Below are 13,287 nucleotides of genomic sequence, written 5' to 3'. Positions count from 1 at the left end.
AAGACAAATGTCGACAGTAACAAAATGTAATTATTTAAAGGAAAATAAAAAGTGGGGCGGATAGACAAGACTCCTCCCACAAAATAACTTAATGATGAGGAGGGAGGTGTGTAATCAGAGCAACACAAGCATAGAGGGCTTCTGAACCACAAATGGACCCCTAGCCTCTCTAAACCCCTGTAAACTAGAGAAGATTGGATACAGAGAAGCATTATGATCATAGCTTCATCTTGCCTGGAAATGTCTGCATATTCTTCCACCTATCCAAGCCTCAGATCTACAGGAGTGGCAAGGAGTCCATTTGGAATTCAATGAGAGAGAACAAAAGCAACGGGGAGAAAGCAAAGCACCAGCAAACACATGATAGTGGGGAGGAGACATCAGGGGTTATATACAGGGAGCCCATAAGGGTGTGCCTTTGTCATCAACACATTATGGTTAAATGTAGGTTTTGTAAATCTAGCTGCTCAAAAGGTTAAAGCAACATTCCCCACAGAGTAGTGAGACTGGCTAGTGTGTAGCTGCATCAGACCTGGGTTCAAATACTATCTGAAATCTCTTCAAATACTTTGTTTGCTTTAGCCTGCCTGGAGTACCAGGTGGGTGGTTTGCCTTGTGGGACTCTCATTGGTTTCATTGCAACAGGCAAGCTCAATCAAGCAGTATTTGAATACTAGTATTTGAACTCACGTCTGCTCTCCTCTCAGGCCTCGCTCTCCCCGGCTGAGGTGTTCTGGACCTCTTCTTCCAGGATAGGAACAATCAGGTTGTCCTTGGACATCAGGTTGTACTTCATCACGAAGCGCGTGAACCGATGGCACAGAAAGGTCTCGTTCTACAGGGAAGGAAAGAGGATGAGAGTTGGGCCCTGTCCAGAAACAGCCTCTACCCCTAAACAAGAGGATGAGTTGATGTGATCTGAGGTCTGATGCATTAGTTTAGAGGCTGACTGACCATTTACTATAAAGCCAGACTGTCACAGCCGTGATTTGTCATGAAGTAAATCATGTCTGGAAAGCAGCTAATCAGCATCCAGAATCAGAACTAACTGTAGTATGTAGAGCCATAGCTTTGGTCTGCTTGGAGTCATCACATGGGTGAACTCCACAGGGCATGAGTTCAGTAGACCATGAAGTGGCCATTCTGGACATGCACAGGTATCAGACTCTATTCAGCTTTAGTAGACAGTATCAGTCCAGTGTTTCCCTAATGTCTAAGTCTGTAGTGCCACCTGTTGGCTTAACATGGGACTACTACAAGATGGAATATGTTCATAGCTGGTTGGCCACATACGGAGAATAAAGGAGTTGGTAATCACTCATTTCCTGCTCAATCGGTTGCACATGTGGTATGGATAAGTGCATTATATGTTCTAATTCAAACAAGTAATGAATGTCCCAATAAAGCTTTACTGTCATTTTCAATTGGTATGAGGAGCCCAAATCCTACTTCACTGCCAAGTCTATTTGGGTAGTGTGAACTTTCAACTAACCTCATACTTGTCAAATATCTGGCGATGGTGGAAGTAAGCATGGGAGAATATCCTATAGATCCGGCGACACACAGAACCCAGCTTGGCCACTGAGGACTCCTTGATGCTCACACTGGGTAGGGGAGATTGAAAGCATATGAGTGGGGAACCAAAGCACTCCTTTACATAGTGTGTGTGTGTGAGTGCTCACCGGCTGGGGAAATACTTGTTGCTGTTGAGAAGGCAGGCAGCTCCGTCCAGCGTGTGCCTGGTGTAGTCAATGGCAGGGCACTGTGGACCCAAGCACAGGCAATGTACATGCATCCTAAATACAGAATAGTGCATTGCAGGCTGAGCTGAAAATGTTTATCCTGAGTGAATTGAATTAAATCAAATGTATTTTATAAAGCTCTTTTTACATCAGCAGTTGTCCTAAAGTGCTTATATAGATACGAAGCCTAAAACCCCAAAGAGCAAGCAATGCAGATGCAGATGCACAGTGGGTAGGAAAAACTCCCTAGAAAGGCTCCTCTCTAGGAAGAAACCTAGAGAGGAACCAGGCTCTGAGGGGTGGAGATTATAAGAGTACATGGACAATCGTTCTTCATTCTGATTTTAGTAACACTCACCTCTTTGGGGGTCTTGTGTGCAGCACACAGGAATATCCACTGTTCTGTGGCTGTCATCTGGGTGCAGGTGTCTGGGTGGCACTCGCTCTGCAGTTTCACAGCGAGTCCATTCAGCTCCAGACAAAATTGCCTGTATCAGATGGGAGAAAGGTAGACACAGACTGAGTCAACACACCCACACAGAGTAAGATTTTTGATCTCAGTGTGTCGTGCAGCTACTGTACCTAAGGTGCTCGTACTTCCACACCCCTTCGTCCTGTCCCTCTGGTGGCTCCAGGATCTTATCGATACCGGAGCAGTCTGACCGGATGTTCTGCTGAATGTACTGAACAGGGGAAGAGCCTAGGTTAGTGATCAAAACATCTTGCCATCATCCTCCTAGCTAGCTAAAAGAAATAGGTTCTGACATGGGTGACAATGATCACAATAGTCAACCATTAATAGATAAACCTACGAAGCATCTTATAGGGAAGCAGGCAGCCATCTTAAAATAAGGCACACCATGTCAGCGTCAGGCTTGGCACTTGACAGCTACGAACAGCATTCTGCAATTATGACACTTAGGGCTAATTTGAAGCTCAAAATGGATTCCACAGTCATGCCCTACTAGCTAACTCAACCACACCTGTTGTACAGCCAGTGTGCTGTCCATCTCTTCAAAGGATTCATCTGGCCAGTTGTAGAAATCCTGCAGTGAGAGAGGGAGCGATAATCATATTCAGTGCATGTGTGGCTATGGCTCAAAGGGCAAAATAGTGTCACCTCTCAGCCTTTCATATTTCATCTAACTAGACAGATGGTCTCTTCACAGTTCCCAAGTCCAGAACAGACTCTGGGAAATGCAGACTACATAGAGCGATAACTACATGGAACTCTTCCACATCAAGTAACTCAAGCGTGCAGTAAAATCAGATGTAAAAAAACAAACATAAAACACCTCACGGCACAACGCAGACTGTGAAGAGACACACACACTACACACACTCTAATAATCATTTTATATCAGTGGAGGCTCATCAGTGGAGGGAATTCCATTTTTTGGGGGCATTTTTGTTGTTGTTGATAAAACGATGCTAAATAGTTTGCAAGAAAGGCATTTCACTGTACTTGTGCATGTGACATTAAAACGTATATATTCACGTCACCAAATAATTTATTAAAGCACTGTTTTGCTATGAAGGTCTACAGTATCCTCAACAGCACTCTGTAGGTTAGCACCATGGTGTAGCTGGTGCTACATCTCAGAGTAGTAAGCAGAATCAACACAAGCCATACGTCTCTAGGCCATTAGACGGGCACTCTGAAGCCATTAATCAATAGGTCATTAGGTTAAGGGAAGACTTATGTGTCTGGGTCATAAGGCTAAGGGAAACCAATAATCAATAGGTCATTAGGATAAGGGAAGCCATTACCCAGTTCCGTGAGGTTCATTAGATGTGCATTAGGAGCATAGGTGTGTATTACTAAAAGCACCATTAGAGATGCACCTGCATTAGGAGTATGCGTGTCTGTTTCTTTTTGTATCATTGCTATGGTTACACCACCAATAGAATCTATTCCCTAAGGTCTGTGCCAACAAGAAAATGGAAACCAAACTGAAATAAGTTCAAGGCAAAAAGATAATGGTGGCTAAATGCCCAAGGAGATGAATCATTAACATTAAGAGGAGTGACTGTGTGTGTAACGTAAGGAAGAAAACTGTATAAAAAAAAAAAAAGTGTGCCCCAAGGCTGGAAAGGCAGTTGCTTGAACCAGCTCGGCTTTTTTTACTATGTAATGGAGGACAGCTAGTTTCTGTCCTCCTCTGGGTACATTTACTTCAATACAAAACCTAGGATGCTCATGGTTCTCACCCCCTTCCGGAGGACGTCCTCCAACCTATCAGAGCTCTTGCAGCATGAACTGACATGTTGTCCACTCAATCAAAGGATCTGAGAATGAATCTAGTACTGAAAACATAAGCTAGTTAGCTAGCACTGCAGTGCATAAAATGTTGTGACTAGTTGTGAGAAGTTTTGAAACAAATGAATTCCTTCAAAAATGAAGGAGAAGCAAGAGAGAGCTAGCTATGTTTCTTGTTGTCTTTTTTTTCACTTTTCTTAGCTAGTTTAGCCTACTCAAACACTTGGCTCAAACAGAGAGGGATGCTATGGCTATCCAAAACTGGAACTCTAAGTCAAGGTAAGCTTTTGGTTTATGAATTGACACCAGGGCCTGCCGGTGTAACTGCTAAACTGCCTGCTGACTGTACACTGTACTGCACGATTGTAGCGGATTTACTAACTTGTTAGTTGTAGTAGTTTTGTTAACTATGATATTAGCTAATATGGTGCCAACGATGTAGGCTGTGTGCAGTTAGCGATTATGATATGAAGGTTTGGAAAGGTTTTTTCGCCTGGTCACACAGCTGATATGTTGTGCACTGAAGTCCACAAGCGAAGGGAAAATGCGAGGGGAAGAGAGCATGTAGATGCGAGAAGGAAATCAACTAGAAAAGTAATCATGCTGTTTGTATGTGGCTGCTATGAATGTTAACTGTGTTCGTGTGTGTTCAGGGGTGTATTTATTCTGCTGATTCTGTTGAAAAACATTTCTTAAAACGGAAGCAAACAGAACTGGGATAAATATACCTGAATTTGTCCAATAGAATCTCTCTTTTACACTAATGACTACACCCTAGATCAGCTAGATGCAGGCAAGAGTGTGCAAGGCAGTATTAAATGTGTCACGCAAGGCCGTATTAAATGTGTCACTGTCACTTTGATTACTCAAATATTCTCTTGACCTTTGCACCTGTTGTAAACTTTCATTCGCAGTCTAGATTGTAGAAACCTGATGATGGGTATAGGGAAAATTCAACTATAATGTGTAGTAACCTAGCTAAAACTATCAATGTTACATTGAGCTGGGTGAATGGAATATGAATGACAGTCATCCAATATGTTGTAATATAAATAAGGCCATGCTCATAAAAAATTTAAAAAATCCTCCCTAATCTTTAACGACCGCCACTGTTGTATATTTGCATAATAAAGTAATAATGTATCGCATTATATATTGTTTTATTTATGATGTAGGCTGTTGCGTTTGTTGTGATGTAGCTAATTGTTTTAATCCTGTTTGGACCCCAGGAAGAGTAGTAATGGGGATCCTAATATATAAACAATATACAGTATTTAGCTAGCTACATTAGTTACTGGTAAACTAGCTAACTACATTGGCGACACGTATAAGTATAATTACACAAATAATTACCGTTACTTGGCTTGATAGCTAGTTGATGGAAAATAATATAACGTTAGCCAGCTAGCTAAAGTACAGTAGCTGAAGACTGCAGCTCATGAACAGTTAACGTTAGCGATGTCAAAATAGCTCGCTAACAGTTACAAACGGTAGCTAGATACTGTAACTAGCTAATATGTCAACAACTCCAGCTGTTAGCTAACTTAGATATCTAGCTAACTTAAACTAGGTTAGCTACTAGTTCGCTAGCTATCAACAGTAAAGTGGTTTTCAGATGGTGTTCATATTTCATTGTTTTAAAGTCTAACTACCTAGCAAGTCTCAAATTCTCTGTGGTTGTTTTTAGGTAGCCTAGTTAACGTTAGCTAACGCTACCCAGTTGCAAGCCCGACTCTTCCTATTTTCCGGAAAGACAACTCCGAGCTAACCGTACAGAGAAACGACTCAAAACCCAAAATCTGAATGGAATTCACTGTTCCTTCAAGACCACCGTGGTCAGCGTTGGTCTCTTTACCATAGCAATCGTATTTCGATTTGTGGAAACATACCTTCGCCTTGGTTCCAGGCCGATTCCTCCTCAGAACTGCAGTACCCTCCGCCATGACCATCTCGACAGAATGCCCGGATGCAAATGATGCACACATTTACTGACTTGTGTGTGACCAATTCACTGTACCAGGAGCTCGGACAGGGAGTTGCAAGGCTACCAAGCAGTGGACATTCCTCAAGCGGTGGAAGAAGTACCCAATTATCATGCTTGAGTAAAAGTAAAGATACCTTTAATAGAAAATGACTAAAGTAAAAGTGAAATTCACCCGTTAAAATACAACTTGAGTAAAAGTCTAAACGTATTTGGTTTTAAAAGTAAAAGAGTGGGGAAACAGAAGAGTCATTGTCTGTTCTTTTGAGTTGAGTTTTTGCCAGACAAAGTGAAGCTAGGATATATAAGTTATCCTGTACGAGCGTATGTGCCGAATACATTACGATGTTGCAGATGCCAAGCTTATGGGCATGTGGCAGCAGTGTATAGGAGGGAGGGTCCAAGGTGTGAGAAGTGTGCAGAAGGGCATGAAACAAAGGAATGTGTAGTATTGGGGAAAGTAGTGGAATGTGTTAATTGTAGGGGTGCCCATGGGGCTGGGATCAGAAATGTCCCATGCGAGAGGCAGGTTAGAGTAGAGCAGAAGTTGTCATATGCTGAGCCAGTTAAGAAAGTAGAGGAAGATGGGTTAAGGGGGAGGAGTGGTGAGAGTAGTAGAGTTATACCAGGGATAGGCCAAAAAGTGATATAACATTCAACAAGATTGGATTTTTAGCATTTATAGCAATGGTTATCAACTGTACTGCAGGGATGGAACGGAAGTCGCAGAAAATTGAGGTTGTGGTGGCAGCTGCAGAGAGGTATTTGGGTGTGCAGACATCAGAAGAGTTACAGGGTGTGTTAAGTGGTGATGTCCCATCCTTTCAGGATGATGACATGAGGTAGGAATAAATACATGTAATTAGTGGAGTGGGGTGGTGTTAACTTTATTTTATATAATTTTTTTAATTAGTGAGTAGTGTTAGATGGTAGGGTATTTATTATTATGTTTTATCTATCAAGCAAAGTGTAAGGGAGTTGTACTCCAGTCTAGTAGGTGGCGGTAATGCAACAAATTGGATGCCAACTGCCGTTAAACCTCATAGAAGGGGCACACTCCAAAGCTAAGACACCATTTACAAAGGAAGCATGTGTTTAGTGAGTCCACCAGATCAGAAGGATGACCAGGGATGTTCTCTTGATAAGTGCATGAATTTGAATATTTTCATGTCCTGTTAAGCATTCAAAATGTAACGACTACTTTTGGGTGTCAGTGAAAATGTATTGAGTAAAAAGTATATTATTTTCTTTAGGAATGTAAAAGTAAAAGTTGGCCAAAATATAAATCGTAAAGTACAGATACCTCAGAAATCTTAAGTAGTACTTGACAGTATTACAGTATAGTAAGTAGTACTGTAGTATTACAGTACAGTAAGTAGTACTTCACAGTATTTTTACTTAAGTACTTTACACCACTACATTCCTCCAGAGATATATATGTCATTGACACGTGGCATATTTGCTTGATTGCATACACACATGTATGTTTGTCTCATGGTATTTGAAGCAGGGATGGGCAACTTTGATGGGGTGTGGTCCACAAAATAATCTGACCTCATCATGGGGAGTCAGAGCTTGCCCTAGCCTTTTGGGGGCCGTAAGGAAACATATAGACAATTATTTATTTTTAAACCTGGCATGTCAGTTAAGTACAAATTCTTATTTACAATGACCGCCTACCGGGGAACAGTGGGTTAACTGCCTTGTTCAGAGGCTACATATTTTTACCTTGTCAGCTTGGGGATTTCATCCAGCAACCTTTTGGTTACTAGCCCAACGCTCTTACCACTGCCGCAACTAACTCACTCACACACTCTTGTCCCCACATTTTGTTATGTTACAGCCTTAATCTACAATGGATTAAATATGTTTTACTCAATCTACACACAATACCCCATAATGACAAAGCAAAATCAGGGTTTGAAATATTTGTACATTTATTAAAAATAAAAAACTGAAATTCCTTATTTACAGAAGTATTCAGACCCTTTGCTATGAGACTCTAAATTGAGCTCAGGTCCATCCTGTTTCCATTGATCATCCCTTTACAACTTGATTGGAGTCCACCTGTGGTAAATCCAATTGATTGGACATGATTTGGAAAGCCACACACCTGTCTATATAAAATGTCCCACAGTTGACAGTGCATTTCTGGGAAAAAACCAAGCCATGAGGTCGAAGGAATTGTCCGTAGAGCTCCGAGACAGGATTGTGTCGAGGCACAGATCTGGGGAAGGGTACCAAAAAAGTTCTGCACCATTGAAGGTACCCAATAACACAGTGACCTCCATCATTCTTAAATGGCAGAAGTTAGGAACCATCAAATCTAATTTTATTTGTCACGTGCTGAATAAAACAGGTACAATACATGCGCCGAATACAATACAACTCACAGTGAAATGCTTACTTACGAGCCCATAACAATGCAGTTAAGAAAATCCCTAAAAAAGTAAGATAAGAATAACAGAGCAGTTGCCATACCAGGCAGTGATGCAACCCCTGAGGATGCTCTCGATGATGCAGCTGTAGAACCTTTTGAGGATCTGAGGACCCATGCCAAATCTTTTCAATCTCCTGAGGGGGAATAGGTTTTGCCGTTCCCTCTTCACGACTGTCTTGGTGTGCTTGGACCATGTTAGTTTGTTGGTGATGTGGACGCCAAGGAACTTGAAGCTCTCAAACTGCTCCACTACAGCCCCGTCGATTAGAATGGGGGCGTGCCAAGTCTTGGTTGGAATGGACTCCAAACAATACTCTTCATAGAGCTGGCCGCCCAGCCAAACTGAGCAATCAGGGGAGAAGGGCCTTAGTCAGGGAGGTGACCAAGAACCCGATGGTCACTCTGACAGAGCTCCTTCGTGGAGTTGGGAGAAACCTCCAGAAGGACAACCATCTCTACAGCACTCCACCAAACAGGACTTCATGGTAGAGTGGCCAGATAGAAGCCACTCCTCAGTAAAAGGCACAAGACAGCCCGCTTGGAGTTTGCCATAAGGTATCTAAAGGACTCGGACCATGAGAAACAATGTTCTCTGGTCTGATGAAATCAAGATTGAATGCCAAGCATCACGCCTGGAGGAAACCTGGCACCATCCCTACGGTGAAGCATGGTGGTGGCAACATGCTGTGGGGATGTTTTTCCAGAGGCAGGGACTGGGAGATTAGTCAGCATCGAGGGAAAGATGAACAGAGCAAAGTACAGAGATCCTTGATGAAAACCTGCTCCAAAGCACTCAGGACCTCAGACTGGGGCAAAGGTTCACCTTCAAACAGGACAAGGACCCTAAGCATACATCCAAAAACACCACGAGTGGCTTTGGAACAAGTCTCTGCATGTCCTTGAGTGGCCCAGCCAGAGCCCGGACTTGAATCAGATTAAACATCTCTGGAGACCTGAAAATAGCTGTGCAGCAACGTTCCCCATCCAACCTGACAGCTTGAGAGGAATGGGAAAAACTCCAAATACAAGTGTAAAAAGCTGTAATCACTGCCAAAGGTGCTTCAAGAAAGTACTGAGTAAAGGGTCTGAATATTTGTGAATGTAATAGTTTTATAAATTTGATGACATTTCTAAAAACCTGAATTGACTTTGTCATTGTGGGGTATTGTGTGTAGATTGAATAAAAAAATGGATTAGGAAAAAACAATGTAATCAATTTCAGAATAAGGCTGTAACGTAACAATGTGGAAAAAGTCCAGGGGTCTTAATACTTTCTGAAGCTGCTGTATATAGAATATTTATCTGCAGTAATATAACAGTACAGTTGCCCATCCCTGATTTGAAAGAAATCTTTAATTTCATGGTACAAGTGTATTGCAGGAGTGGAAGGACTTTTCCATTTACCAAAACCAGTTGCTAATCAACTGGTACTTCAACAAAATCTTATGAAGATCTGATTTTTGTGAAAAGTTCATATGCATATTCAACTTGTTATATCTGTCAAACTCACTCCTCAGCCTGAAGAGTCCACACTTGCACATATAAAATCCTCTCTTCATAGAATATCTGCTTGGCAGGAATATGAAAGAGGCAAAACATCTAGATTCAATAGTTAACTTTATTATTGTAACAAAACATGATCAGAATTATTTACAATTGAATAACATAACAAAAACGAGGCAACCTATATTAGGATGAATGGAGGTTTTACAGCAAAAAGGACTATTCTACATATTTGCCAAGGATGTCAGCATCACGGAACAGGAAGTATTCCTGAAAGACAAATGTAGAAATTGAATAGACAATTAGAAGTATCAATTGCTTTTACTGTGGTCATAATTATTTATATTCTAATGAACATGTAGATTACTCCCACAACTAATCATTGTATAAGTATGATATTTTATAGATAACATTTTTAGACATACCTTGTCTTCCAGGTTAACTTTAGTTCCTCCGTACTCTGGCAGAAGGACCTTCTCTCCAATTTTGACACTCATGGGTGTCAGATATCCTTTCTGAATGAGATCAGTAGACAACACATTTAGACACAACCATAGAGAATGATAGAAGCCTCTAGTGGCCAAAAGCCATTTTTGCATGGACAGCACCATTGCGGGGCTTGCACCATTTTAAAGTAGTCAACTGTGTGGGGTTTCCTATGAATAGTAGCCCCAATGGCACTGCCCATGCTGTCAGATGCTATAATGGCACAGATATATGCGTCCTCCATCTATCTTTATGGCCACAAGCCAGAGCAGCAAGCTCTCACATAAATATTACTATATTGTATCAATGTGGTCCCTGAAGATAAACACTTCTAATCTCCTGGCATTGAAATCTGATCAACTGCACACCAGACAGACAAGCCAGTTAGTTCGACAGCACAGCCATAAGCTATTGTTTGGCCGGAAAGAGTGAAACAGGAGCAGTAAGTTACCTGGTTTGTGGAGCCTGGTCCCACTGCCACCACTGTGGCCTGCAGCACCTTGCCCTGGGCCTTCTCTGGCAACATGATGCCCCCCTTCGACATAGTCTCTGCAGCCAGACGCTCCACCAGCACCCGGTCAAACATGGGAAGGAATTTCCTGAAAGCCTATAAGATGAAGGGGAAGTATTTAATTTAATTTGACAGAGACAATGTACAAACAAAACATTGTAATCTAACTTAAAAAACAAAACAAAAAAACATTGCAACTGATTTTAGCTAAATAGCACAGCAGAGTTGAAGAGTTTTGGACTCTTCTACAGTGAGTGCTTGGCATTCAATGGTCATACCCTCAAATAGCCACTAGGTAGAGCCTGAGATCCATTGTGTGAACTGGTAAAGACTTGAGTAACAAAAGCAGGAGGGGCCCCCCACTGTGGCCCCTTAAATAGCCAAAAGGAGATGTGTTGTAGCCATCTGTCACTGAAATTATGGACATTTTGGTGGAATATGTACATTTAAACCTTTGGCGTCTACCCAGAGTTCTTGGTTTGGTAAGTTTGGTCAAGTTACCAACTAGGTATTCATAAACCTACTTACTACAGGTTAGTGGTACTCTCCTATACAGACCTCTGTAACGGCAACAGGAAATCAGAGCGTTCATTACATTAGAATGGGGGAGGAATATCCATAGGGATGGACCTTGATAACTAGCTGTGTCCATGCAATTTGCCAAGTAGAGCCTGCCAAAGGCAACAAAGAAACCCTTTGTATTCACTAATGAAAGGCATAAAGAAAGCAATTGTTTGATATCTGATGTAGGACGATCTTCAAGCTTAAACTAAGACTACTGAAAGTAGAGTGTGGGTTCTTTCATTGCAAGGTGCCAAAACGGAGAAGATTTACAACACCAGCTGCCAGTCTGCTAGCAAATTTATCTTTGACCTTGAGTGAAGGGCATCTCGGAAACTGGGGAGACAGAGGAGGTGGAGGATGAACAGTGGTTTTCAAGGATGTTGACTCTTTAGGGGGGCCAGTGGAGGATGATGCACTGTCAATGTTTACCATGATCTCAGTGAAGGACAGAACCCTGACCCACAGATAATCTTCTAGACTAATCATGGCGGGAATGTTAGAGTAAATTCCAGAACAAGTCAGCAAGACACCCCCCCGCATGGCGACCAAGGCTTTGTGGGGTCTAGATAGTGGTCTCAAGGACCCAGACCTCCAGAGAAAACATTCAAGGTCTGTTCTTCAGTAACTGATTTGTCTGATGCTTCAGATCCCTCAGTTTATCATATTTAAGATAATGGGCAGTATTCCAATGTGGAATTGTGTTGCATACTAAAGTTAAGTTATTGTAGTATATAGGCTAGTCTGATATGTTTAAACATGCAGCAAGTGTGGGAAATTAATAATCAAATGAAAATGGTCAGTGCTATCCTGGACTTCCCTACCCTAAACCCTACCTAACATCCCAAGGACCCTGGATAACACGGACCAATTTAAAATGCTCTGACGCAGTTGCACATGGGATCACGACTTCTGAAGCAACGTAAACCAGTGGTTGATAAGGAGCCGGTATTTCATTTTGTCGTTCTGCAAGGACACGACAATGAAACAGAAAAAAACAGAATCGGTAAATTAATAAAATGTAAAATGAGATAAACATTATTTTATTTTTTAAAACAGATGGCTAACGTTATGTGCACAAAGGATCATCCACACAGCATGCGGCCTCAGATTAGTTTAGGCAAAATATGGTTCACGTCACGTGTCATCACTTCATTCATTCGAAGTACAACGCTAGCAATACCAACTTCAGATGTATATTTTCACCAATAACCAACGATTGGAGATTGAATGTTTCAAGTGGTGTCTGTTAACTGTTAACGATCTGCTTTTGCGCAATCATGCATGGCAGCTCGCTTGACATTGTCTTAAGTACTTTGCGCAGTGTGAACCTGCCAAACTCATCTCATCCTGTATTCTTGCAGTGGTGCTAGCAAGCTCGATTATTTGTGCGAACACTGAAAATGGCATCATGACCTTGTCTGAGAGAAAACAAAGCATAATTAGCAAGCTAGCTGGTTTGCTAACGTTATGAAACTCGTTATGCTAGCTAGCAAGTCTGTTTGTGGCAGAACGTTAAGTATCCTAAATTATATCTTAGCTATGTGACATTGTTTTAAGAAAGAATGCCTTACCATCTTTAAGTGATAGTCGTTGAAACCTCGTGATGTTTAGCCCCGATTTCTTCTTGAGTGTGGATCTAACAAGCTGAAACTCCACGTGAGGAAATGTCGAGAACTGGGACGCGCATGCGTGTCTTCAAATGTCCTTACTTTACGGTTCCTGGACAGTTTAAGTTCCAGAATATTCCATAACCTCTACAGAACGCAAAAAAGCACGTCATAACACGTACACACATAAAAT

The 13,287-nt window shown here is 41.7% G+C and overlaps 1 protein-coding gene across 3 annotated transcripts; it reads right to left on the bottom strand.

The window, feature by feature from the left end:
* Positions 1-631: 631 nt before the first annotated feature.
* On the bottom strand, positions 632-13,191 carry LOC111959888 (MOB-like protein phocein). Of its 3 annotated transcripts, XM_023981726.2 has the most exons (8): positions 13,059-13,187; positions 10,864-11,019; positions 2,726-2,788; positions 2,325-2,425; positions 2,101-2,230; positions 1,683-1,762; positions 1,493-1,604; positions 632-835 (listed from the first exon to the last, which is right to left on the bottom strand). In XM_023981726.2, exons 1-8 carry the CDS (start codon positions 13,059-13,061, stop codon positions 704-706), a joined length of 777 nt encoding a protein of 258 aa, XP_023837494.1. In that variant the 5' UTR covers positions 13,062-13,187; the 3' UTR covers positions 632-703. The 3 variants fall into 3 exon arrangements, with proteins under 3 accessions (XP_023837494.1, XP_023837492.1, XP_023837493.1); XM_023981724.2 differs by lacking the exons at positions 10,864-11,019; positions 13,059-13,187 and adding an exon at positions 5,892-6,000; XM_023981725.2 differs by lacking the exons at positions 632-835; positions 1,493-1,604; positions 1,683-1,762; ... (1 more) ...; positions 2,325-2,425; positions 2,726-2,788 and adding exons at positions 10,024-10,196; positions 10,352-10,441 and having other exon boundaries at positions 13,059-13,191.
* Between the last annotated feature and the right edge of the window lie 96 nt (positions 13,192-13,287).

Source organism: Salvelinus sp. IW2-2015, linkage group LG36, assembly GCF_002910315.2.
Source record: "Salvelinus sp. IW2-2015 linkage group LG36, ASM291031v2, whole genome shotgun sequence".
NCBI lineage: Eukaryota > Metazoa > Chordata > Actinopteri > Salmoniformes > Salmonidae > Salvelinus > Salvelinus sp. IW2-2015.
Note: the sequence above shows the minus strand (reverse complement) of the source record. Positions and strands in the feature narration are given on the sequence as shown.